At 34.3% G+C, this 27,411-nt stretch overlaps 4 protein-coding genes across 4 annotated transcripts; 3 read left to right on the top strand and 1 right to left on the bottom strand.

The window, feature by feature from the left end:
- Positions 1-1,936: 1,936 nt before the first annotated feature.
- LOC141396908 (uncharacterized) lies at positions 1,937-3,273 on the top strand. Its single transcript, XM_073972634.1, has one exon. The coding sequence runs from the start codon at positions 2,049-2,051 to the stop codon at positions 3,201-3,203; it is 1,155 nt and encodes a 384-aa protein (XP_073828735.1). The 5' UTR covers positions 1,937-2,048; the 3' UTR covers positions 3,204-3,273.
- A 3,439-nt stretch (positions 3,274-6,712) lies between these two features.
- On the top strand, positions 6,713-8,059 carry LOC141398397 (uncharacterized). The gene is made up of 2 exons (XM_073975683.1): positions 6,713-7,829; positions 8,028-8,059. Exons 1-2 carry the CDS (start codon positions 6,713-6,715, stop codon positions 8,057-8,059), a joined length of 1,149 nt encoding a protein of 382 aa, XP_073831784.1.
- A 531-nt stretch (positions 8,060-8,590) lies between these two features.
- LOC141398667 (splicing factor U2AF 50 kDa subunit-like) lies at positions 8,591-14,409 on the bottom strand. The gene is made up of 6 exons (XM_073976193.1): positions 14,182-14,409; positions 13,449-14,075; positions 13,292-13,380; positions 10,965-11,087; positions 10,771-10,893; positions 8,591-9,099 (listed from the first exon to the last, which is right to left on the bottom strand). The coding sequence occupies exons 1-6, from the start codon at positions 14,192-14,194 to the stop codon at positions 8,758-8,760; spliced, it is 1,317 nt and encodes a 438-aa protein (XP_073832294.1). The 5' UTR covers positions 14,195-14,409; the 3' UTR covers positions 8,591-8,757.
- Positions 14,410-20,815: 6,406 nt separating this feature from the next.
- Positions 20,816-22,807, top strand: Rad17 (Rad17 checkpoint clamp loader component). Its single transcript, XM_073972632.1, has 4 exons — positions 20,816-20,964; positions 21,018-21,697; positions 21,754-22,238; positions 22,299-22,807. The coding sequence occupies exons 1-4, from the start codon at positions 20,950-20,952 to the stop codon at positions 22,715-22,717; spliced, it is 1,599 nt and encodes a 532-aa protein (XP_073828733.1). The 5' UTR covers positions 20,816-20,949; the 3' UTR covers positions 22,718-22,807.
- The last annotated feature ends 4,604 nt before the right edge of the window (positions 22,808-27,411 follow it).

The raw sequence follows: 27,411 nt of genomic DNA, 5'->3' as shown, positions 1-27,411 counted from the left end.
AGATTTTATGAGATTTGATGGCTGTTGGAAAACAAAAGTTCTTTGGGAGGTAGCCTAAAAACAGGTGATTTTCCTTGCAGCGATTTTTTCCATAAATTGAGCACTTATTGGGTAACTCAATGGATTTTGTAGACAGAACTTTAGTGATTAGAGTTTTTTTATGCTCTGACTGTTATCTCGAACAATATATAATGATCGGTATCCCAGAAATTTGTGTATTTTGATCCTTGAGCCAAGTTAAAGCCGGTTTCCGTTACCCCTTTACGTAAGGATCGGTAAAAAAAAAACGTATCTATAAGGCATTAATTTCTCAATCAAGTGATGTTGTGAGGTCCTTAGCATCTTAACTGCACGCAGAATTCATTATATGGTTCATTTTAGAATAATTGGATGATTGGCACATATGAGACATTTTTCAAAACGCTTTGTTGAGAAGGAAACTTTAAAGACAAACTTTTGAAGTTGGCCTAAGATTATTTTTATTAGGTTTTGCATCGTATAATAAACAGTTTTCTAATGAAAATAACCTAAATGAAGTATTTTTTAGTGAAAAACGTAAGTTTATATTGAAAAATATATTACGGCGTATACCAACCTTAGTGCAATCCCAGCCTGCCTATCACTAAATGGTTCAAAGTACATTTCAACCGTTCACGTTTTAAACATTTTTTGAATAGAAGCGAAACTGATTGCATATACAAGGTTGGCATCCTAAGGACTTTTAAATATTATTTGGTTAGGGGAATAAATTCCTTATAGATACGATTTTTTTGGACGATCCTTGCCTTAAGGGCTAATGTAAACTGTCCTTAAACTTGGCTCAAGGATCAAAATACACAAATTTATGGGATACCAATAATTATATATTGTTATAGATAACATCCACAGCATCAAACAAATCTAATCGTTAAAGCTTTTGTCTACAAAATCCATTGAGTTGCCCAATAAGTGTTCAATTTATGGAAACAATTTCTGCAAGGACAATCGCCTGTTTCTTGGCTACCTCCAAAGGACCTTTGTTTTCAAACAGCAATCAAATCTCATAAAATCTATTGGATTTACTACTGTTAACTAAAATATTGACAATTTTGATCCTAAACTCAACTAAAGCTATTTTTATCGTCCTTTTTCTTCCACACTCCTATTTTTTTGAACAAAAACTTTAAACACGATTTATAATGTTGGTGTAAACAGTAAATAATTTAAAACAGATTGCCACATTTCTGCTGATGAATTAACTGTTGGGATGTCAACAATGTTAAACAAATTCAAAATAAACCAAAATGGGTAAGTTTAACCATATTTTTTGACAATTTTCTTTTTTTGTATGGGCGCTCCTATTATTTTGAACGCAACTGTACATTATAAACCCCTTTGATAACACAAATAAGTTTGTTACCCTTGCAATGTTACAACCCTAGAACAAATTATAAAGGACGATTTTGACCTGAAGATGCGATTTGGTGGATTTTATGTGTAGTGAATCAGTTCTTTAAGACAAGAGTTACAACTTTGCCTCCGAGAGCAAATTGAAAATTTTAGCGGTTTAGAAATACAAGTATTTAAAATATATTTTTGAAAAATGTTGACCTTTAAGATTTGATTGTTCTCTAAAAGGTCAAAACGATGAGAAAACGAAAATGTAATTTTACTCCATTTTTGCCTATAGTATCAAACGTATATAGTCTGGTTCAAGTGTAATTTTGGCTGTCGAAACGGTGTAATCATTAAAAATATTGTACATACGCCATAAAAGCTCTTCCACTTCTTACTATTAAACCATAGTAAATTTGAATTTTACTCAATATTACTGGTCGTTGTGACTGATTCAAAATCAACAAACATTTTATTACCCACCACAAACAATTTTACTCTCATCATTCCAACTGCAATATGCCCAATAAGCATTATTAATTCTAAACAAACTGATTAGTTCTACTTGAATTTTTCTATCGATCAGTTGACTACTCATTGTTGTCGGAACTAAATTGCAATTTTTTATTTATTTCAAAGTACAAAAATAAAAGCCCTTGCAAAGAAAAACAACAATGGCAACCGACAACAAATCGGAAGAGAAACTACCTTTAGTTATTGGAGTTTCCATATTGGATATAACAATGTCTATGATAGACGAGATACCGCCAACAATGGATGGCGCCATGTATCATGGTATATCGGCACAATCAGCTGGAGGCGTGGGAAGAAATTTGGCCGAAGTTATCTACAAATTATATGGCAAAGTAAATTTTTTCTCAATTGTTGGAGATGATGTCATGGGAGAAATTCTTCTAAAACGTATGCCCGAGGCGTTGAGATGCAACGTACACAAATACCCCGGCGGTCGGACATCTTCATGCAATGTTATTGTGGATAAAAAAGGTGATTGTAAACTTATATTGGGTGACATGGAAATTCATGATGCATTTGATTACAACTGTTTTCTTTTGCCCAACGGAAGGAAATGTTTGGAGGAAGCCTCAGTTATCATAATCGATGCCAATTTACCACTTGCCACAATTCAATGGATTTTACAACAGGCCAACCGATCAAGAATTCCTGTGTTTTATGAACCCACCGATTTACGGATTGCTGGAAAGATATTCTCTGGCATTAGATGCGATGATATATATGTCATACGCCTCACAACTCCCAATTATGCCGAGCTGCAAGACATAGTTAAATCTGAATTTGGTGAAGATTATAAAATCGATAAAGTGGATTTGAATAATATTGAAGAAACTTTGAAATCAGTGAAACGAATGCTAAAAGATATTGATTATATGTTTGATTGCGTTGTGGTGACATTGGGACAAACTGGTATTGTGTTATCGTTGAATTCATCCGTTGATCCGTACACCCAATCCTTGTTTCGCAATCAAAAATATATTTTCGAACCCATAAGGTGTGACGAATTCTCCAAACAAATAATATTTTTCCCAACACCGTCTGTGGTAAAAGATGTTGTAAGTGTTTCCGGGGCCGGAGATAGCTTTGCTGGGGGTTTTATATCGGGATTACTAAAGGAATATACTGTTACACAATCCATAGGATTGGGATTTTATGCAGCCAAACAAGCATTGAAAACAGCAGCAGCAGTACCAGAAGAATATTATCCACCTGGTTGGGAAGAATGTGATCTGTGGCAGTGGCAAATACAGGCATGTAAGAAACGCGGTTGTTTTAATGAAAAATTGCTGAGTTGAGAGAATTATAGAAATATTTAAAGGATTTATCTAAACAAAAAAAAAAATGAAATAAATGAACAATAATAAATTTACCGTTGGTCCATTGTGCTCTTCCTGGATAAATTGAAAACAAGTAAGAACGGAGTTAAGTTCGGCCTGGCCGAACCTCCACCACGAGTTGTATTGAAGTAAAAAAAATCGTTTTGAAGAAAATTTCAGTCATTTTGGAGAAATATTGAGGCCACAACTTTCAAAATACCGATACTCGGGAGGTATCCTTCTATGGGGGCTATATGAAGGGGTGGACCTATACCGAAGAATTTCATACGGAAAGTTTTATACCTCTAACGATTTAGACTATGCTGGATTTAGCAAATCCAGTGGATTTAAGTTGTCATTTTCATACAACATACATACGTCAAATAAAGCCAGATAATTGATAAATCCAGAGTAGTCTAAATGAACTTGAAGACTAAATATCAAAATTTCAGCCATTTCAGTGGATTATTGTGGCCACAACCTTCAAAATACCGAAATCGGGAGGTACCGTTCTATGGGGGCTATATGAAGCACGGTGTGCCTTAACCAAATTTAAATGGAAGGTGCTTACATCTGGGAAGTTTTTGCAGATTCTGAAACTACAATGCTCATAGATGAGAAATATCAAGAAACAAAAATAATCGCCGGAGGGATTTTTAAACAAATCGCGATTTAAGTTCACATTTTTAGGGGTTCTTTAGGTTTTCTCGATTTTGCTTGGAAACCGCGAGTCCTATGTTAATGGATCTAAAGAAAATGTTGTAGCTGTGAAAATTCTCCACATGATTGACCTATAAGATATTTTCGTAGGTTTTGCCGTTTTTGAGATATAGAAGTTCAAATTGAGACAATGTACTGACTGTATCGCCTCCTTATAAAACAATATCATGCTCAGTGCGCCTTAACTAACTTTTTCAAAATTCACAATTTTAGGGTTTTTTTAGATTTTCACGATTTTGTCATAGCAGGAGTAGCTGCCATCATTAGAGTATTTAGGACCATGCCAAAACCATGGATGTTAGGACTCGTATGTCAGATATATATTCACTGGACAATAGGCGTAGACTATCCCCGCATTTTCACATACAATATCAGGAACCTACGACTTATCCTGATGACTTTATTTTAGTTTACAGTACTAAAATACGTAATTTTACAAAGTCCGATCTGGGTTGTCAATATTTTCCCTATATATATTCACCATAGATATTTCAAAAAGAGTTTGGATCGAGCACACGTAATCTTCTGAAAGAATTTATTATGAAAAAAATCAATAAAATATATTTTGTGACCGCAGATAACGAAAATGTGAATAAAAACGGTAGAATATGGTCCTAAATCATATATAAAAACCGAAATCTTTGGGAGATGTTAAATAGTATAGCTAGAAATTTCATTTGTTCAGAGACTCATAATGAAATTTGATTTGGAATATTTCTTCTTTTGACACAATCCCCAAAAAGTGAAGTATATTAGGAGATTTTGACTCAGTATGGAATAAATTTTAATTAAGAGTCTAAAAGTTTAACAAATAATTTCTACCAATAATATTTAATTTTGTAACGTCATTTTCTTAACAAAGTGTTTTACTTAGATATATAGTTTGTTCTGGGATTTATAGTGAAATTTTGTGTAGAATATTTCTTCTTTTAACAACTTTCGTCTAAAACTAAATTTCATGTTACTTTCATGCATCAACCCGAAAAAAGAACAAAACTAATTTATTCAAGAAATATTTGGGTGTTTTGTTGGCAAATTTGATGTATTTATTTTCTTGATATATATTGTAAATACATATTTCATTTATTTTGCGACTTATATTGAAATTTGATGGAGAATATTTTTGTCTTTGACGTCTTCTATCTAGAATGAAGTTTTGTGGGACAAAACTTAATAAACTCAGATAAAGTAAAACATTAAACCTAAAACGTGATTTTACTTTTGGCAGATTCCTGGCGTTTAGGTACGATTTAGAGTTTTGGTGTATTCGGGGACCTATAGTAAAATTTTATGATAAATAATTTTGTAGAATATGTTGATCTGATACGATCTCATTTTAAAGGAGTATTTAAACGTTTTTGAAAAAAATGGACCAAAAAGACCGCTTTATTGACTCGCATGAGGGTTAATTTTTTCATAAAAAGATACCTCACATCGTTGTCAGTAATATTGTTAAAGACACTTTATACCTAAAATGCAAAGATTCCAAGAAATCTGATGCCGAATATTTCAAAACCTTTAGAAATGGGCGGAATTTGCCACGCCTATTTAGGTTACTTCTCGACGTAAACTTTCAAAATGCCGATACACGTGTCTTCTTTTTTTGTCCTCTTTTATAATCTGTGCGGGGTTTCTTGTAATTTTAAAAAAAGTTCAATTTTGTTGTACAGTGTTATAGAAGACCAAACCCAGTAAAAAAGTCCTCCCAAAATCATGGGTTTCGTAAGGGATTTTTGGCAGCCGTAACTACTCTCAAACCCCCTTTCTTCCCTATTATTTTTACGAGGGCATGACGCACTTAGTTTGTATTTTTTTATGACCACTAGAATAACTAGTTATTATGTGGCCACTAGAAGTTGAAAAGTAAGGTAAAAAAAATCTATTTTTAGAACAGTTGATGTAGAGAATTTGTTTTTAATTTCATCGCACTTCTTACTTTTATTTTATTTCGCTGTCTGCCCGAATTGAACCCACGAACCCTCTGATTTCTAGCCAAGGACACTACACACTATGCCACACACACGAATATTAAGGGTTGCTTAAGAACTTAAATGTGCAGTGCACATGTGCACCACGAACTGTTATTTTTTAATTAAAAAAACTCGCGTGCCGACGTTGAGCGTTGAACACACAACGGTAGGATTTATAGTCGGACACACACTCGCTGTGCCACCGTCGTCATTACTTAGTGAGGAATAAAGTAAGTAGGTTTACCTTGTAAAATTTTTAAGAAGTAACCCATTACTTTTCAGATTACTTGTAATGCGAAAAGAAGCTTGTTTACATTACTTTGTAAAGGGTTACGTAATGACTACCGGATCCAAATTTTAGCTGGGAAAGAATCTTCTTAGAGAAGACCCATCAAGCGGGCACAACCAGGAGAATCTGTTCAACGGTTTTTGAGTCCTAAGGCCATCATCAGATCATCTGCTTTTTCACATGTATGACATCAGCTGTTCTATATACTAGTATATCCAAAGTGACAACATACGTGTGAAAAAGCAGATGGTCTGATGGCTGCCTAAGTAACAGAAAAAACCTTTTTCTATCATTCCAAATGTAATACATACCCCACTTGCTTACTGGGTAAATATCCTCCTTTATCTCTCCTCTATCAAATAACAATATATGTACTCAATAAGCGTTAAATCCAAAAAAATAAGATAAGTTTCGCGAGAATTTTTCTATCGATCAGTTGTTGATTACTCATTGTTGTCGAAACTGTTGTTTTGATAATAACAATAACAGCCCTCGCATAAATAATAACAATGGCAAACGCCGACAACAAAGTGGAGGAGAAGAAATTACCCATAGTTATTGGAGTTTCCACATTGAATATAATAATATCTGTGACAGAGGATATACCGATGGCAATAGATGGTGCCATGTGCCGTGCCAAATCGACACAATACCCTGGTGGAGTTGGAAGAAATCTTGCCGAAGTTATATATAAATTATATGGTGAGGTAAATTTTTTCTCGTTAATTGGTAATGACACGATCGGAGAAATTTTATACCAACTTACGCCCGATCTCTTGGAAAGCTGTATATACAAATTTCAACCAAGTTGTCGAACACCTTCTTCGACCGTAATTGTTGATAAAAAAGGTGATTGCAAACTTATAGTAAATGACGAAGGAAATATTGACCCATCCGACTGGGAAATTGGGAGAATGCGTTTCCACCAAGCATCAGTTATCATAATCGATGCCAACACCCCAGTTGCTCATATACGATGGATTTTAGCTAATGCTCATTCACAAAAAGTCCCAGTATTTTATGAACCTGCAGATTTGAAAGTATCAGGCAAGGCCTTCTATAATTTTATACCACTATTTACAAATACCATACGCCTTACAACTCCCAATTATGCCGAGCTGCAAGATATCGTTAAATCTGAGTGGGAGCAATATTATAAATTCAATACTGTGGATTTGAATAATATTGAAGAAACTTTAGAATCCGTTAAAAGTATGCTAAAAGCCATTTCTCATATGTTTGATTGTGTTGTGGTTACATTGGGACCAAATGGTATTGTATTATCTTTGAATGCATCCGTTGATCCATATAGACAGTCCTTGTTTCGCAATCAAAAATATATTTTCGATCCAACTGAACGTGCGGAAATTCAAAAAAAAATAATATTTTTCCCAACACCGTATGTTGTAGAAGATGTTGTTAGTGTTTCCGGGGTCGGAGATAACTTTGCTGGTGGTTTTATTTCGGGACTATTAAAGGAATATACTGTTACACAATCCATAGCTTTGGGATTCTATGCAGCTAAAAGAGCTTTGAAGACAGCAGCAGCAGTACCAGAAGAATATTTTCCACCTGGACAAGAATCTGAAATGTGGCAGAGGCAATTGAATGAATATAAGATACCCGGTTATTTTAATGAAAAATTGTTTAATTATTATTAAATGAAAAAACACTAAGGGCCATTATTATATGTGTTCTTTTACTATCTGATGGATTTGAAAACGCAAAATAAACCAATTTGGAGGCATTAAAATATAACATTTACATCGAATGTTAATGCAAAGATGCTCCTCTTTGAAATTCAATCATTACTTATAACTTTAGGTGAACCCGAACGCTATAAATCTGCTCGGTAAAACCAAAATGTAACCAAAGAAGACTTATAATAATGGGGGTAAAAATATTAACAATAAAAATTTTAAATACTTTTTCAAGTTTAATTTATGTGAAGGAAAACTTTTTTTTTAATTAAATAAAATTTAGTCGAAATGGTTTCCATTGCATACCTCAATGACTTCAAGGTAATCAGCCCAATCATAAACATCATCTCACCGTGAGATTTCTCACTCTCGCCTCCTCCCTTATTATAAACATCATAAGGGAGAACAAAACTCACGTTCGTGAGAAAAGTAGCTATCATAAATGTTGAAAAAGGAATGCCTCAATCGAGTTTGGACTAATTTGGAAGCGGAGTTGAAGTTGGCCAGCATTTTTCGGATGCAACTCACTCGTGAGAAGCTCCCTACGTGAGTATTCATGATCGCTATGAATGGTCGACTTCCGTATTGTCAGTTTCATGCACGAATACAAAGCAACTGACAATACGGACGTCAGCCAAAATCGAATAACCCCCAAAAATAGCAATTTTCTGCCAAGAAAATTTCCCATTTATTTTTTTGTTGTTTTCATTGATTTTATTTCTAAATGATAAATGTTATTTGTACAAACTTAAATATGCGTCTTTGCATAAATCGTGAATATGTAACTTAAAAACTACGACGGGATGAATATGGACTAAATTGAAGAAACGGAAGAAATGAAAGAGAAATTTAACTTAAAATTCACGACGATGATATTTATCTGGATCAAAGTATGATGTAACTACGACACGATCACTAAATTTACGACCCGTCAATGCTTGCTGGGCCTTTTGACAATCCATTACCGAATTGAATTCGACAAAAACTTTTCCCAATCCGGGAACATCTACACCATCAATGGGTCGTGGTATCTCAACACTACGCACAACACCATATTTATTGCATTCTTCTTTAATATCCTCTAAAATATCTTCATATTCTTCTTCGTCACGCAGCTCATCAGGTGTGACCATATTAAGCAGACACAACACTTCCGTGGGTGGTCCAGATGAAATGAAATTCGATAAACCGGGAACCTAAAAAAGAATAAAAAAAATGTTTAGTTATAAATTAATTAAATGTTTACTTTTTATATTGGTGGATATAGGGTATAGAGTAAAGTCGTTTCTCATAAATGGATGATGGGTGACAATGATAACAAGCAACAGTCACGATGTTGGGTTCTATGCGGAGCTCAGATTTACTCGCGAATAAAAAGTGGTGTGGAGCTGGTAAGTTTTTTGGGTGCAATTATTTTGCAGTGGGAAGCCGGCCTGGTCTGACAAATAGCATCACCTGGCAACCAGTCGTTTATGTTGGATCAGAATCTCCCATAATTGTCTCCTTCAGCACTTTCATCAATCATAGGAAAGCTAATTGGCCTAGTTGCAGAGAGTTCCCTAATCATTCAGACATCTGGCCAACGTTCTTATATATGATCAATTCTGTAGCCACTCGCCATATACCTACTGGTCGAATATCTGAATCCGAAATTCAGGCGGCACCGTTCTAATACAGTCGAAATCGCTTATAACGTCGGTCAAGGGAGCGACGGAATTTGTCGCTATAACCGATATGTCGTTATGAGCGATAAGGCTATAAAGGGTCCCAGAGATTTGGGACTTTTGGATATCGTCGTTATAACCGATATGACGTTATAAATGACGACGTTATAAGCGATTTCGACTGTAATTTGTATCAGAAAAGTTTTTTGTCCACTGGGAACTCTCAATGTAAAAATTCAGCCAATTTGGTCGAGAAACTTAGGTAAAATCTTCAAAATAGAGAAAATCGTTAGATACCGTTTTATGGGGTCTATATCAAAACGTGGAACTACGTCCATAATTTTTGTTGGGAAAGTTATTTTGTCCACTGAGAACCCTGCAACTCAAAATTCAGCAAAATTTGGTCGATACATTTAGCTAAAACATTCAAAATATGCAAAATTGAAAAGTGTGGTTATATGGGGGCTATACCAAAACATGGACCGACCTTCTCAATATTGCACTCGACATGGTCAACCAACAATAAGTACTTGTACCAATCCACCTACGCTAACTCATATTTTTGGCCACCGTTTATATGAACTCGCGACATAGTGCGGCTTGTCTTACAACACCAATTGTAGATAAGTTGGCATAAATTGAATACACTACCAGCTGGCGGAAAAATCTGAAATATTCACCACAGGTAGATATTTACGTCCTGATTACAAAAATATAAAGTTTTTTGGGGAAGTCCATACTTCCCGAGATATCGGCTTCATAAGTTCCGAAAATTCCCTTGTTAAAGTAAGAAAAAAATTTAAATAAAAATAAATGTTGTTTTCGTGCCCTAAATTGGCTCATGTCCATAGGAGAAAGTCTTAAATCCCCGGCCGAAGGTCGGCTGCTTAGAAAAAACTTACAATTTAAAAAAAAATTTCAGATTTTTTTCCGTCAGCTGGTAGTGTATTCAATTTGTTCCGATAAGTTTTTTATTGCTTAAATGCTCAGGAAATGTCGCCTACTTTAGATTGAGGGTATTTGCCACAGCCGAGGGTATTTGACCACGGTGGCTGCTACCTTACGAAATATTAACCATATGTTTTCGTATGTACGTATCTACAGTCGTATATAAGAGTCTAATTATAAATTACGTTATTCTTTTAAATTATTCTGAAACGACCTTTGTTTCTAAGAACAACTATAGATGCATTAACGTTTTACCTGTATTGTAACCGGTGCAGCAGTAGCAGTTGTATTATTCTGTGCATTCTTGGCGCCAACACTGGCCCTTTGAACAATTAATTTCTTTTCACCCAGCTGCATGCCATTCAAACCGGCAATTGCCTACAAAAATATAAAGAAATACATATGAAAATGGATACTGAATAAATATTTTTACCCATATGACATATTACCTGATCTGTTATGCTTAGATCCACATATTCACAAAAGGCATAACCTTTGCTTAAGCCAGTTGAAGCATCCTTGACCAAATTAAAGGCTCTTAATTGGCCAAACGATAAGAGTAGCTCCTTAACCTAGAGCAAAAAAGAAAAGTAAGCAAAAATATTAAAACAATGCATTAGTTTTTTTGTGGAGAATTTGTTATTAAGCATTATAAACATTAGTTTGTTATTGAATGTAGTTGCCCAGAGGGGCTATTTTTTGTTTATACATTTTTATATAAACACAACTTGCCTTTTGATGAAAATATTTTCTTTAGAGGAAGGAGAGTATAACAATGAAATTGGACCATTGTGTTTATGACTGTAAAGTGTTTTTTCTTTTGTTTTGTTTATTTTGTTTATACAATATAAAACATTTTTTTGTAAGAAATACAGATTTTTTGTTTACAGACAAAGGTTGTCACATTCGTTGCTGAGTTGCACATACTAATCTACAATTATATAAACGAATAAAAAACGCATCAGTAAATGTTGTACAAAAAATATAAGCAGAAAAAATCTTTTGGGTAATGGTAATTTTTTCTGAAAAGTAACATTTGTCTGAAAAGTAATAAGTTTGGCTGAAAAGTAGAGTATTACCCTGAAAAAGAGACATTTTGTTTGCTGAAAAGGTAAATACGCATTTGCTGAAAAGAAGTCTCCTGAAATGAGGTTAGAGGTTTTGCTGGAAAGAAGACATTCTTAGCTGAAAAAAATGTTGCTGAAAATGAGAAGACACATTGCTGAAAAGTATATATGGTACGATGGAAAGGAAATGTTTTATCTTTAGTTTGTTCTTGCTGAAAACATCACCCCATTATATCAGATATGAAGAAATTATGCGAAAAGGCTTGGCCTTGAAAACAACCTCCAGAATCGCTAAAGTGAACAGCTTGAAACGGACGGATTTTAGAACCGAAAAATGGGAACAGGCCTGACTGGACTATACATTGTCTGAGTTAGCACTTTTGAATATTGATCAGAATTAGCAAATATCCATGATTTACAAAGGGTCATTATCTTAGCGCTCTGTAATGCAAACAACTCTTGTCAAATTATAAATAGGAGAATACTGCAATTCTCTGGCGAAAAACCTGCGAATGCTAGGCTTGTAATTCTTTATCACGATTCACACTTGGCAATTAAATAAATAGAATTGGAATTCAAAATGACGTTGGGAGAGTTAATAACACAAACATCGAGTTTAACTGCTGATGTTACTTGGAATGAATACTCCTGAGTAACATCATATTAATATGTCATTGTATCATTTTATCCGCATCATGGAATCATCTTTACAGGCCAGATTGAAATGCTTACTTGGCAACCATCATGTTTAAACAAAAGAAATAAACTCTTACCTGTTTCTCCATAGGATATCCTAAACGCTACATCAATCCTAACACTATCTAGCAGCCTGTTTCACTATGTCAAAAGAAAATGAAAACGAAAGAAAAACTACTTAACTCGTGTATGATTTTCAAATTTTGTAGTTGTTTCGAATCAAAAACAAAGTCAATATTACCATGAAAAGCAAAGTTTAGGTGCTTTTCGTTCTCAATCATTTTCTTTCGACATACTTTATATCAATTGGTCTGCAAGGAGCTAAAATTTTTCCTACGATAACATTTTTTTCCTTTATGTTATCAGAAAAAAATAGTAAATTTAGTAGATTCTTGCAGTTATGGAACAGACCAAATTATAAAATACCTATTCGAATTCATAAAATGTCTTGACTAATTGTGTGAATAATTCTCGAATTACATCTTTGGAAACTCTGTCAACACTAATTAAACAATCGTGTCATTTAAAATGTATAACTAACGACGAATGAAGTTGATTTTCTCAATAGCGAACAAATGTTCTCTATAAGATAGTAATTTTTCAATCCCAGCAGGAACATTTTAGGGAAGTTCGACTGTAATTACATATTTACACATGCAATTAAAACGCGAGCTGGGTAATTCATTGGCGCAATTATAAGTTTTAATGGAGAATATTACACCGCATAGAAAACAAAATTTTAATAATCATTACAGGCTATTACGACTGTCAATGCAACAGAACTAACCGATCTCCAAATCAAAGGACTGTAAACACAATCCAATCGGTTTAAAAGCATTGCTTCAATTATAGAAAATTTGAAAAATAGTAGCAACAAACTTGCCAAACCAGACTTCATATTCTTAAAAATCGGCAAGCAGGAATCTAACTGAAAATTAATACAACAAAAAATTCCATACAAATTCCATTCAAAAAGAATACATTGATTGCTTTTCTTGCTATATAACACTTACCTGTTCATCACCTAAATAATTGGGTAAACCACCAATAAATATTTTATGTGGTGAATCCGGTACAACTGTTGAAATGGTCACAACTTTTGCTGTAAATAAAAACAAAAAATATATTTTAGTTTTCTTTCTTCTTTCAACAAGTAACATTTATACATACTAGCAATTGTTGGTAGAATTTTTGTATCTGTTGTTCCAGGCAGCGGCTGATAATCGTGTGGACGCCGTATCTTCAAAACTTGACCCTTGAAATTGATACCATCGAAAGCCATTGCTTGACTGGTTTCATCAATCGAACGAAATTCAAGGAAAGCAAAATTCTTATCTAAGTTAATTTGACAAGCCAATACAGGATTTCCCTCGGCTTGAGCTAATCCCACCAAATGCATTTGTTGATTGAAGAATTCCATCATTTCATCTTCAGTGACACCAAATGGTATATTGCCAACATATAAACGCCGAGCCTGACGAGCAATTGTTGAACCCACAACGGGAACTGCAGCCTGCGGTACTTCGGGAACGGTATTTGGTGGTATTTGTCCGGAAGCTTGCATAGCCTTGTATTGCATTGGTGTTATATGCTCAAAGCCTGGTGGAGGTACATCCCAGTAAAGAGATGGTTTACGGCGATAGGATTTATGACCACGGCGTTCTCTTGAACGATCACGGGAACGGTCACGATCACGGGATTTGGTGCTTTTGCGATAAAAACGTTCTCGGGAGCGTGATCGAGAACGGGAACGCGATCGAGAGCGTGACCGGGAGTGTGTGCGATGTCTTTTGCGTCCTGTGTTGTATAAAAGAAAAAATATTGCAATCAAATAAAGAAAAAATTCTATTGTAGTTCTGGAACAGATCAATTAACTTCTATAACCCCTTGCTTTCGTACTTACCATCATAGCCCATGATGTAGTTTTAAAATATTATATACTCTAATATTTTAAAAGGTTTGTTTAATAATATTTTTATAAGGTTGAGAGTTTTCTTCTTATTTTATTTTTACCACAATCCTTTTCTTCCTAGGAAGAAATTAATTTTTTTCTAGAAACACCAAGTAAATATCGATTTTGAGAAAACGATTGTTTGCTTCGATTATTTTTCGATTATAAGCGTCGACCACTAATCGATTACAGCTGTCATACACACGCTGCTTACCCTGTGTTTACACATGACAGGACAGTTGAGTACATGTACTGATTGTCAAAAACCCAAAGCTTGCCTGTGTAACGTAGGCGTCCCGGCAACTGCAAAAACGGTTGTAACCCTACGTTTACAAGTGACAGGACAGTTGACTTCATGTATTGATTGTCAAAATCCCAAAATTTGCCTGTGTGATGTAGGCGTCCCGACAACTGCAAAAACAGTTGTAAAATTATGAATTAAAATCATCGATTTCCTCTTGGTTTCCGTTCACATATTTTGTTTTTGAAGCATTGTGGCGTTTTTTTATTGGGATAGCGTTTGCAATTTTGTTGTTGTTTTAATATTTTAAAACAACTATTTTATTAGTGGAAAAGATTTGGCATTGTTCGCCAAGGGGTAAGGCAGGGAGTACTATAGTTTCGATCCACGCCACTGGATCTCATCAGTTCCCTTGTTTCTTGTTTGTGGATATTCTCCACCGAAGTTATTTTTCAATAACTTCTTCAACAAGAAACTTTTTATACCCAAACATCAATCGTCAGCTCGAAGTATAAAGGTAAGCAAAGAAAAAAGTTCAATGAGAAGTTTTTCCTTGGCAACCTCATACAACTCCGACGAAAGTGTCTGCGAAACAATTCAAACCTCTTCCACTTGTATGTGTCGTCGAATTTTGACGAATGCACACACCAAAATTTGGTTGGTCTGCTTTACAGCAAAAACAACACACGTCGTGCCAGTGTCTTCAATTTGAAGCATTGTGGCGTTTTTTATTGGGATAGCGTTTGCAATTTTGTTTTTTCAAAATAGTCTGGCTTAATCCCATTGTTGTTGTTTTAATATTTTAAAACAACTATTTTATTGGTGGAAAAGATTTGGCATTGTTCGCCAAGGGGTAAGGCAGGGAATACTATAGTTTCGATCCACGCCACTGGATCTCATCAGTTCCCTTGTTTCTTGTTTGTGGATATTCTCCACCGAAGTTATTTTTCAATAACTTCTTCAACAAGAAACTTTTTATACCCAAACATCAATCGTCAGCTCGAAGTATAAAGGTAAGCAAAGAAAAAAGTTCAATGAGAAGTTTTTCCTTGGCAACCTCATACAACTCCGACGAAAGTGTCTGCTAAACAATTCAAACCTCTTCCACTTGTATGTGTCGTCGAATTTTGACGAATGCACACACCAAAATTTGGTTGGTCTGCTTTACAGCAAAAACAACACACGTCGTGCCAGTGTCTTCAATTTGAAGCATTGTGGCGTTTTTTTATTGGGATAGCGTTTGCAATTTTGTTTTTTCAAAATAGTCTGGCTTAATCCCATTGTTGTTGTTTTAATATTTTAAAACAACTTGAAGCATTGTGGCGTTTTTTTATTGGGATAGCGTTTGCAATTTTGTTTTTTCAAAATAGTCTGGCTTAATCCCATTGTTGTTGTTTTAATATTTTAAAACAACTATTTTATTAGTGGAAAAGATTTGGCATTGTTCGCCAAGGGGTAAGGCAGGGAATACTATAGTTTCGATCCACGCCACTGGATCTCATCAGTTCCCTTGTTTCTTGTTTGTGGATATTCTCCACCGAAGTTATTTTTCAATAACTTCTTCAACAAGAAACGTTTTATACCCAAACATCAATCGTCAGCTCGAAGTATAAAGGTAAGCAAAGAAAAAAGTTCAATGAGAAGTTTTTCCTTGGCAACCTCATACAACTCCGACGAAAGTGTCTGCGAAACAATTCAAACCTCTTCCACTTGTGTGTGTTGTCGAATTTCGACAAATGCACACACAAAAATTTTGTTGGTCTGCTTTACAGCAAAAACAACACACGTCGTGCCAGTGTCTTCAATTTGAAGCATTGTGGCGTTTTTTTATTGGGATAGCGTTTGCAATTTTGTTTTTTCAAAATAGTCTGGCTTAATCCCATTGTTGTTGTTTTAATATTTTAAAACAACTATTTTATTAGTGGAAAAGATTTGGCATTGTTCGCCAAGGGGTAAGGCAGGGAATACTATAGTTTCGATCCACGCCACTGGATCTCATCAGTTCCCTTGTTTCTTGTTTGTGGATATTCTCCACCGAAGTTATTTTTCAATAACTTCTTCAACAAGAAACGTTTTATACCCAAACATCAATCGTCAGCTCGAAGTATAAAGGTAAGCAAAGAAAAAAGTTCAATGAGAAGTTTTTCCTTGGCAACCTCATACAACTCCGACGAAAGTGTCTGCGAAACAATTCAAACCTCTTCCACTTGTGTGTGTTGTCGAATTTCGACAAATGCACACACAAAAATTTTGTTGGTCTGCTTTACAGCAAAAACAACACACGTCGTGCCAGTGTCTTCAATTTGAAGCATTGTGGCGTTTTTTTATTGGGATAGCGTTTGCAATTTTGTTTTTTCAAAATAGTCTGGCTTAATCCCATTGTTGTTGTTTTAATATTTTAAAACAACTATTTTATTAGTGGAAAAGATTTGGCATTGTTCGCCAAGGGGTAAGGCAGGGAATACTATAGTTTCGATCCACGCCACTGGATCTCATCAGTTCCCTTGTTTCTTGTTTGTGGATATTCTCCACCGAAGTTATTTTTCAATAACTTCTTCAACAAGAAACTTTTTATACCCAAACATCAATCGTCAGCTCGAAGTATAAAGGTAAGCAAAGAAAAAAGTTCAATGAGTAGTTTTTCCTTGGCAACCTCATACAACTCCGACGAAAGTGTCTGCGAAACAATTAAAACCTCTTCCACTTGTATGTGTCGTCGAATTTTGACGAATGCACACACCAAAATTTGGTTGGTCTGCTTTACAGCAAAAACAACACACGTCGTGCCAGTGTCTTCAATTTGAAGCATTGTGGCGTTTTTTTATATTGGGATAGCGTTTGCAATTTTGTTTTTTCAAAATAGTCTGGCTTAATCCCATTGTTGTTGTTTTAATATTTTATCTTTTTATCTTTTCTTTTATCTTTTCCACTAATAAAATAGTTGTTTTAAAATATTAAAACAACAACAATGGGATTAAGCCAGACTATTTTGAAAAAAACAATATTTTGTTTTTGTTCATGTTCTTTTGTTTCCAACACATTTCAATTATTATCTAACACATTTTTACAAAAAATGTCGAAAATTTGTTAACCCTACTGTCTGTGAAAAATGATGGACAGCTGATAGACATCCGACAAATATGTGCATGTGTTAGTAAATCAGAGTTGTATTTGAAGACAATTTGTCTTGTGTAAACGCCTAGTAAAATTATAAATGAGAATCGTAGATTTCTTTTTGTTTTCCGTCCACATATTTTGTTTTTGCTTTGCTTCTTTCTAGTCTTTTGTCTTTGTCTTTTTTGTTATATGAAATAGTTTTAGCTTTGTTCCAGAACTAAAAAGTTTTTAGAATTTTTACGACTTTTACACATTTTACCCGAAAAAAACCGTTCCCGTACACAAAAAAGTTGTAAAATGTTAACTTCCCTTTAAACAAAAATGGCGCTGAACTACTCTCTCTTTAAAAACTTTTTACTAGACAAATTTGAGCGTGTAAAAAATCAGAACATGGTTGGCGGCGTCTGATTGGCTGATACGCCGACTTTGACATTTATTCCAGTTTTTTTGACGTATTTTCCATTTTTCCGCTCCCGAACTATTTCAAATAACTTTTGTGTGAGAACAATTTTTTACAGTTCTCTCTCTTACGAGTTTTACTATTAAAAAGTACGGAAACGAAGCAATAATATGAAAAAAAATGTTAAGTTCGGTCACACCGAACTTTATTATATCCCCTACCATGAAATATTCTGACCTGAAATGGAATAATTTGTTTCCTTTCTTGTCCACGATACCAGTCGGAAGCGTTTTTTGACCACTAAGAGCACCAAATAGCAAATTACAACCAATTCGAACTGAAAATGTAGATAAAAACTTCAAAATACCTGCAGATATCATGGTAGAACAAGAAAAGGTAGCAGCAATACCCAGCTGACTGAAGTGGGTTGTAGTGTTAGTGTCAAATTTCATATGACATTTTATACATTCATTTCTATTTCGATGTACATTAGGGACATATATTTTTTGAGAAAAAAAATATATCATTCGGAAAAAAACCATTTCCCAGAAAGACTTCTTCATATCAATGATATGTAACCTCCTCCAAGTTCAAACGATAAGCCACGCAGTAAATCACCGCTTGTAGAGGCGATACAACGTTTGTTAATATGTGAGGTATTTTGTTAAAATTTAAAAAAATAAAGCCCTAATAAACATGTGCTTCTTTGATTTCTAAAGCAAAACATTGAAACAGCTTCTCCTTTTTCTATGAATTTCCAGCGACCCCAAACTTTTCTGCAAGAATTCTACTTTCTGCGAGAATTTATGCATTTAGTGGAATGATGTGGAGCCATAAAAATTGAAAATGTAACGAATTTTCATTCATGTTTTCCAAAATATTCAACCAAATGTGAAAAATTATAAGTTTTTTAAATTCAAATAATTTATAGACATTTCCTTGTTTTGTTTACAAATACAACTGGCAGTAACGTTACAAACAAAAACAAACTCCTTTGTGGTTGTTGTTCGAGTTGTATTTGTTGTAGTATTAACTTTACCTTGTATTTGTTCTACCATGTGCAGATATCTTCAATATTACTTATGTACGTGCATGTGATGTGCAGCAAAAAGTAGTGTTTGAATAATATTAAAATTAAAACTATTAAGATCGGGAGAAAAAACTTTATAATTTTTTACTTTGCGTTCTCTTTTTTGTGTTGCCTTTGTTTTGCACACTTCATATCAATACAAAATCGAAGTGGTTGAACTTTTGTTCGTGTTTTGAGTTCGCAAAAAACTTAATTTTTTTCTTGTGCAGATACATGGTACAATGAAGTAGAGGTAGGCCAGGTATGAAAATCACTGAGAAATGCCATCCTGCAGCCATGGCTTAAAACGTCAAATGGCATGGTAAAATAATAATGGTAGATGTACCTGCATAGCTATCCCGTATTACAAAAACATATGGAACTAAGAGCTTCACTTTTTATACATATGTTAAAAGTGCCATATAGTGTAAAAACATTTCTTTACCTAGGCTCCAGAATATTCTTGTTGGATAAGTGTTCCAAAAATAGCAAAAGTTCTTCCCAAACTTATGACAATGAAAAATGTCTTTCACTTATTTTCTACTTGACAAGTTTGGCTAATCTGACATCGTGATTGCTGGCATCCGATTTGCTGATAAATGTCAGCAGAATTTTTACAAAAATTTTAATTTTTACATTCCCGTACTTTTGGAACAAATTTAAATTAATATCAATATTTGATAAATTGTTCATTCGTAAGTTTTGCCAAAAATTAACAATTTTATTTTGCCACGCGAATACACATTATTTGTCCTTGTTGTCAATTTTAAGATATAGTGTTACAGCAGAATTTTTTTGTTGGAACAATTCAGCGATGCATCTACCATTATGATTGCATAATGTCAAAAATGGTACAAAATGTCAACCCTGCTTTTGACAGATTAGGCCATAAAAAGAAAAAAATTGTAATCAGCTGTTAGCTGTGGCCTACCTTTACTTTATTCTACCATGTGCAGATATATACAAAATTAACAGTCAGATTGAAGTAAAATCCCCAAAATGTTGATGCAGCAATGTCTAGAATGCAGCTATTGAATGTGCACTAAAACACAATATATTGAAACGAATCTAGAGATTAGTAGCCTTAAAAATTGCTTGACGATTATAAATATTTTTGTGGCACCTTCCCATACAAGTGGGACCACTGTGCGACGTACCGTGAAAACGGCACATTAAAAGTGTGAACAGAATGAAATACGCCGCTTTTCCACGCTCAGTTTCATTTAAAAGACTTAAGGCCTGCGTACATAAGCTGCCTCGACTTATTGCCTTGCTTTCTACCTCATTTCTGACATAATAAAAATAAAAGAATAAAGGTGGCCGAGCAAATTTCGAACTGGTTGCCCTTTTCTTTTTTATTCTTTTATCAGAAGTAAGCAAGGTAAGCAGGCAAGGCAGCTTATGTACGCAGGCCTTAAAGGCCAAGTACTACCTAATTCAAATTAATTAGGCAGCATTTGAATTAGGTAGTACTTGGCCTTTAATCTTTTACATGAAACTGAGCGTGAAAAACGCAGCGTATTTCATTCTGTTCACACCTTAGCCGACAAAAATCGGAAAAAATAAAAATGCTTATAAATTATAAATTCGGTAATTAACGATATTTTTATCTAAGATTTTCTTTATTCTTTTATCAGAAACGACGCCCAAATTTATTTAATTTTTTTATTTTATTTATTCGTCTCGTTGAAACTGTCTGTGACTGATTTGTCATTTGTTTATTACTGTTGTCATTTCCTTGTGATTGGCATGTAAACAGAACAAAACAGAACATATAACAAAAGATGTCAGTTAATGTGAATGCCTTCATATTTACTTCGTTTTTATTGCAATTTTTTAGTTTGTTTATATTCCAGATAACGCCACAAGAAGCAAAAATTGCCCGCATTTGCGATGAACACAAGAAAGGTATGGGAATGTAAATGTTTGCTATTAAATGACTAAAACATAAATATTCCTAGAAAACATGGGTCAAGTCTGCATTTTCTCAGTTGCCAGTGGAAACTAATAATAATTCCGTGTCAAGTCCAAGCATCGGAGCTGAAAAACAAAAGTCAAAGAGATCCCTGCGAAGTAGATCTACAAATGAAAAACCACAGCAAGTCACAGCAGTTGTTAGTTTGGATAGCGATGATGAAGACAATAAACAGCAGCAGCCGAATGCAAAAACATCGCAAGATGGCATCTGTCTTAAAAATGAAAATTGGATAGATTTATACGCTCCAAAAAAGACTGAGGATTTGGCTGTTCATCCTAAAAAGTTACAGGAATTGGAACAGTGGCTGAAACATTGTGAAATTATGAAAAAGAAGAAACAGCCGGCTCAGCTTTGTCTTTTAACTGGTCCTTCGGGTTGTGGAAAAACAGCTGCTGTACAAGTTCTAGCCAAAGAGATGAAATTTACAATACAAGAATGGACAAATCCCATCGATCAAGATGTGATCTATAACTTGGGTGATCAAGTTTTTGGAGAATCGAATTTTTCAAGTTCACAGGTCGATACTTTTAAGGCTTTCCTGTTCAAAGCTTCACGTTACAGATCACTTTTGGAAATGGCTGGAAATGATAAGCGTTTATTGCTTATAGAAGATTTTCCTAATTTCCTGTTAAGGGACCCAACAGCACTTGAGACCATACTTGAGTGAGTATAAATTTAAATAATAGTCAATTCAATGTTTATCCTTTTTAAACTCGTAGTGATTATATCATCTATGGAAAGGCTCCACTTGTTTTCATTGTAACCGACACCAAACGACGTGGTCTAAATTTAAGCTACAATATATTCAACGATCAGTTGAAACAGAAATTTCTCGTTAATCACATCAGCTTGAATCCGGTGGCCACAACTATAATGCAAACAGCTATGAAGCGCTTTTGTAGTTTAATGCGTCAACCACCATACAATGACTTGTATCGGCCACCATCAACAGAATTGATAGATTCAATAATACTATCTGCCCAGGGAGATGTACGAAATGCTCTTATAAACCTACATTTTTCTTCATTAAAAGGTGCACCTCAGTTACTAACAAAACCTTTGGAATGTTCACAAGAATCATCGTCGCAGGATGCGGGCAAAAAGACATCAAGAAAGAGAAAACACCAATCCACTCTTAAGTCTGTGGGCCGTGATGAGTCGGTGACCATGATGCATGCTTTGGGTAGAATATTTAATCCAAAATGTAAGTATTACATAGAATAAAATGTATGCTGTTTCCATTCCATTTTTCTTGCTTTTACAGTTACCGATGGCAATGTTTTACTCCACCCACCCGAAGATATAGCCCAGGCTTTTGTCACAGAACCCAAGAAATTTGTTGATTTTATACATGCCAATTATATGCCACACTTTTCGGATATTGAATCACTGGTTGATGCAGCTAATGGTCTTACTTTGTGCGATCTGATTTTAAATGAATATCGTGAAGATACTTTAGCTTTATGTGGACTCGATTTAGGTGTACGTAATGTCATGTTGGCAAACAAAAGCCCTGTTTCTGGGTGGATGCCGGTTAAAGGCCCAAAACGTTTAAACACAGATAATTCCAGCATTATTCCTGCAAAGGCTAATAAATTTTTGCCTCCACATCATAATATATCTAGGAGTCAATATGCTATAGAATATAAGACATTTGTAAATATAGTATCAGCTGCAAATTGATTGTTTTTCAATATTTGTTAATTGTTAAGAATTTAATTGTAAATCTCAAAATCTGATACAAATAAATAAGTAATTTATATTATGAGTGCATATCCTGATTACAAGTTTCTATGCATGATTTCCAACGAGGGATTGAGTATTATTCAAAGCAATAAATAGCTCTACGTTTTGAATGACTTGCCCGAATATCTATGTCTATATGATGATCACAGAGTCAAGGAGCTGGCAAAAGCATAAGAAGGAAAGGGGTCTGGAATTTATGGGCCGATTCCGTACAGCGAGGCGAGTCGTGTCGCCTTGCCAGTTGCAATTTTTCCATTACGTATGGCAAAAGTCGCACGACGACGTCAAATTTTGTCGCCGTAATGTTCATTTTCCGGCGACAACAAATTAGGTGTCGCCGTTCATTTTTACTAACGAATAAAAATAAAATAAAAATAACTTGTTATCGACGATTATTTTCTATCGCTGTACGTAGTGCATTTTTTAAATGTTGTCGCAGAGACGATAGACGACGCGACATTACTCGCCTCGCTGTACGGAATCGGCCCATTAGATAACCTCAAGTGTTACAAAGTCTAACTCATTCTGCAATTCTAGTAAAAGAATTGACAATGGTATTTTAATCTTCAGATCTGTCAATATGATATCTTCTCTCGCCTGGAAAAACTCAATCCAGTGTCTGATTTAGATTTATAAATCGTCTCCATTTCAAATTCTATAATGTATAAAGTAAATAAATTTACTGGAATGTATTTGAAACCTTCCCACCACTGAAGGTTTCAAATACATTCCAGTAAATTTATTTACTTTATACATTATAGATTCTCTAAGTCTGTGTTTAGACACACAAATTTCTCGGGAAAGTAAATTGAGTTTTTTTGGGAGAGAGCGGAGAGGAAAGATCTCCTCAATACTCTTTCCTTCCCCCTATTGCCTTAAAACTGAATTTACTTTCCCGAGAAATTTGTGTGTCTAAACACGGACTAACACATTTTTTGGTTACCGACAGAATCGGCATGGTAGAACAAGAAAAGGTAGCAGCAATACCCAGCTGACTGAACTGGGTTGTAGTGTTAGTGTCAAATTCCATTCGACATTTTATGTATTTATTTCTATGTTCGATGTATATTAGGGACATGGTTTAATAAGAAAGGTTAGCCAAAGCTTTATGTCAATTTAAATTTTTTCTTTCAACTGTTCCTAAAACGTCAAAACAATATACACAATCTGTGTATGTGTGTGTGCTGTTTGAATAATATGCCAAACAATTTTAAAAACAATCGAATTCAATGATTTTTAAAATTGATTTTAGAACATTTGTATGGAAGAAATTTGTCAGCTTTGCATTGATACAAACATTTTATACTATTCACAACTCGATTATGTGGAAAAACGTTGACACTTCATTCATTTTTCGCGCTTTTTATAAAATGCTCAAAAATGGTATTGGAAACAAACCCACTTGTTGCTGTTGTGTTTACTAATTTTGACGTTTTAGGAATTCAGTAAAAACAAGGGTTCTATAGATTGTTTTCATTTAAATCTACCTCTTTACTTATACCATGTATTAGGGATATATATTTTTGAAGAACAAATTTATTCATCAGAAAAAAAACTATTTCCCATAAAAACGGCTTCATATCATTGACATGTAACCTCCTCCAGGTCCGAACGACATGCCGCACACTAAAACACCGCTTATAGAGGCGGTACAATATTTGTTAATATGTGTGGTATTTTGTTAAACTTGAAAAGAATAAAGCCCTAATAAACATGTGCTTTTTTGTTTTCAAAAGCAAATGATTGAAACATCTTCTCTTTTTTCAATGAATTACCAGCGACCCGAAACATTTTTGCAAGTATTCTACTTTCTGCGAGAAATTATGCATTTAGTGGACTGATATGGAAACATTCAAATTGAAAATCTAACGAGTTTTCATTCATGTTTTCCAAAATATTCAATCAAATGTGAAAAATTATTAGTTTTTTAAATTCCAATAATTTATAGACATTTCCTTGTTTTGTTTACATTTACGTTGACACCAAGGTTTACAAACAAAAACAAATTCCTTTGTGGTTGTTGTTCGAGTTGTATTTGTTGTAGTATTAACTTTACCTTGTATTTGTTCTACCATGCAGAATCGGTAAAATTCAAATGCTTATAATGTCATGTTCACACGGGCGTTTCAATTACGTTGTTTCCCGTTAACCCGTTTCCACGACACCATTCGTAATTAACAGAAACATAAACAAAATTTCCTTCATTTTTGTTTCCTTGTTTTCACGAAAATTTGAACCGAGAACACATAAAATATACATTAAATGAATAGGAAAAGCAATAGACTTTCCTTCAAATGTATCCTCTATATTTAAAGCTAGGTACACATTGCCATTTTTGAATGACAGCTTTGCTCAAATAATCGGTTGCTTGCTAGTGTGACCGTTCAATTTCTGTGGATGACGCAAAAAGAAACAAACAAATTCGTGTATTGTGCCAATGGAAAAATGTGCTTAATATCTTCCAGTGTCTAAATTGAAAGTGCTATACTAATAAATGTGCTGTATTAATAAATAAATACTTTTAGTTTTCCAAATTCATTATATGTGTATTTTTCATATTAATGGGAAGTCATGGGTCGCTGAGTAGGGATTTTCATGTACAACATTCCCAAGTGAATATAAAATAGCCATATATTTATTAATATGCATCATTTAATTGTATTTTATTTATTTGTGGTTGCCAGCACCCATATTTATTGAGCAAATTTTATAATTTGACTGACGGTTTGGCGTCCAAACCTAAAGCTGGGTACACATTGCCAGTTTTGAATGACAGCCTTGTTGGTGCTTGCTAGTGTGGCCGTTCATTTTTGTCATTCATCATGCAACCACAAAATATTTTGTGGTTGCTGGACGTTTGGACAGTTATCGATAACTGCGAAATATCGACATTCAAAACTGACAATGTGTACTGCTCTTAACAAAACTGAAGCAATCGATATTTGCGAAAAATCGTCAGTCAAAACTGACAATGTGTACGGCACTTAACTACACACATTTCATTCATTTTTTCCATAAATTCTGAATGATTTTGTATTTTCAATATATTTTTATATTTTTCTATTTTCAAAATTAAAGAGAGAGACAGGTCAAAACAGTTGCTCTGTTCCAGAACCTGCAAGAAGCTACTATTTTTTACTACGATAACATATTTTCCTTTATGTTATCGGAAAAAATAGTAAAAATTAGTAGATTTTTGCAGTTCTGGAACAGACCAAATATTTGTGTATACAGACTTTCAGTTATTTGTTTCCTTTTTGTTTCTGATTTTTTACGCGATTTTGAACTAATGCACAAGAAATGTGTATGGAATTAAGAAGGAAACACAACCATATTCCTTCTGCATCTATATAAAATGTTAAGTTCATTAATTTTCATTCATCTTTCTCCTTTTTTCTACAAATATTTGTGTTTTCAACAATTTTTTCAATTTTGAATTTAAGCATGTCATAATTAATTTTTTCGATAAATTCTCTCATTTGTTAAGCTGGATACACATTGTCAGTTTTGAATGTCGATATTTCGCAATTATCGATAACTATCAAACCGTCCAGCAACCACAAAACATTTTGTGGTTGCATGATGAATGAATGACAAAAATGAACGGCCACACTAGCAAGCAACAACAAAGCTGTCATTCAAAACTGACAATGTGTACCTAGCTTTAGGGATGGGACATACTTATTCGTCGTTCAGAGAGTATTTAAATCGAACAACGTAGAAAAATCGTCGTTCGTTCATAGAATTTTGTGTGGGGAAATAAGTAATTTATTCGTAGTTATGGGTCGAACAACGAATAGAGAACGAACGACGTACCGTGGAAACGGGCTATATGTTCAGTTTTTAACGAAATTTGTCGGTAAGTTAGCTACCAAAATAAAGTTGTCGGTAGGTACTACCGATAGCAACAGTGTTGTCAACATTTATTGGCACTTTTTCAATCATAGTCCATATTTACATTAGGCACATACCTATATACGATCGTATTCCCAAAACGTATTTGGTGAAAAAAGTAGAACAAATGTATTCTTATGAGAACTACCGAAATACGTCGAGCGTATACTTTTTGTAAGTTGAAAAAGTTTAACTTTGACAGAACGTTATTGTTTGTATTTGTGTGTGTTTTGTATTTAAAAAACAAAAGCCCAACAAAATATGAAATACAATTCATTGCAAAGGAAAATTATTTGTTTTACGAATGAAAACATTTAAGTAAGTTTCGGTCGCGGATTTTGTGTTCTAATGTGATTTTGGACTCAACGTATTTGGGTAATACTTAGGCTCAGAGAACGTTGTTGTGGTAGGTTTGTGAAATATTTGTGTACGTCCCGTCGTTATTTAGGTTTATGCCTTACCCCCAGTTTTTGTAACTAATTTTTGTTCGTTCGTCTATATTCGTAATAATTTAGGCATCCATAGCTCTGCCGCCAGATGATATACAGACCTAATTTTTCGTAGACGCGTTCCATATTTAGTAAAGAATTCCTCATACAAAAATCAGCGTTCTACATTTGCGCTTAGGCGAGTAAATGGATCTAAAAAATTTGACAATTCGTGTGAGAAGAAATTTTTTTTTTACAAAAACAGGGGTAAAGTCCCAATTTACATTGGGCAATTTTCCTTGGGGCAAT

This window comes from Musca autumnalis, unplaced genomic scaffold, assembly GCF_047663935.1.
Source record: "Musca autumnalis isolate F117 unplaced genomic scaffold, ASM4766393v1 scaffold_3, whole genome shotgun sequence".
Taxonomy (NCBI): domain Eukaryota; kingdom Metazoa; phylum Arthropoda; class Insecta; order Diptera; family Muscidae; genus Musca; species Musca autumnalis.
Note: the sequence above shows the minus strand (reverse complement) of the source record. Positions and strands in the feature narration are given on the sequence as shown.

Bases quoted from the DNA above. Each gene is read 5' to 3' on its own strand.
- LOC141396908 (XM_073972634.1), top strand. From the start codon at position 2,049: ATGGCAACCGACAACAAATCGGAAGAGAAACTACCTTTAGTTATTGGA.
- LOC141398397 (XM_073975683.1), top strand. From the start codon at position 6,713: ATGGCAAACGCCGACAACAAAGTGGAGGAGAAGAAATTACCCATAGTT. The intron at 7,830-8,027 runs GTTATTTTAATG...TTATAACTTTAG, and splicing joins GAATGAATATAAGATACCCG to GTGAACCCGAACGCTATAAA.
- Rad17 (XM_073972632.1), top strand. The intron at 21,698-21,753 runs GTGAGTATAAAT...TTAAACTCGTAG, and splicing joins GCACTTGAGACCATACTTGA to TGATTATATCATCTATGGAA. The intron at 22,239-22,298 runs GTAAGTATTACA...TTGCTTTTACAG, and splicing joins TAGAATATTTAATCCAAAAT to TTACCGATGGCAATGTTTTA.
- LOC141398667 (XM_073976193.1), bottom strand. The intron at 13,381-13,448 runs GTATGTATAAAT...TTTTATTTACAG, and splicing joins AATTCTACCAACAATTGCTA to CAAAAGTTGTGACCATTTCA. The intron at 9,100-10,770 runs GTAAAACGTTAA...ATTCTTTTTTAG, and splicing joins CTGCACCGGTTACAATACAG to GTTCCCGGTTTATCGAATTT.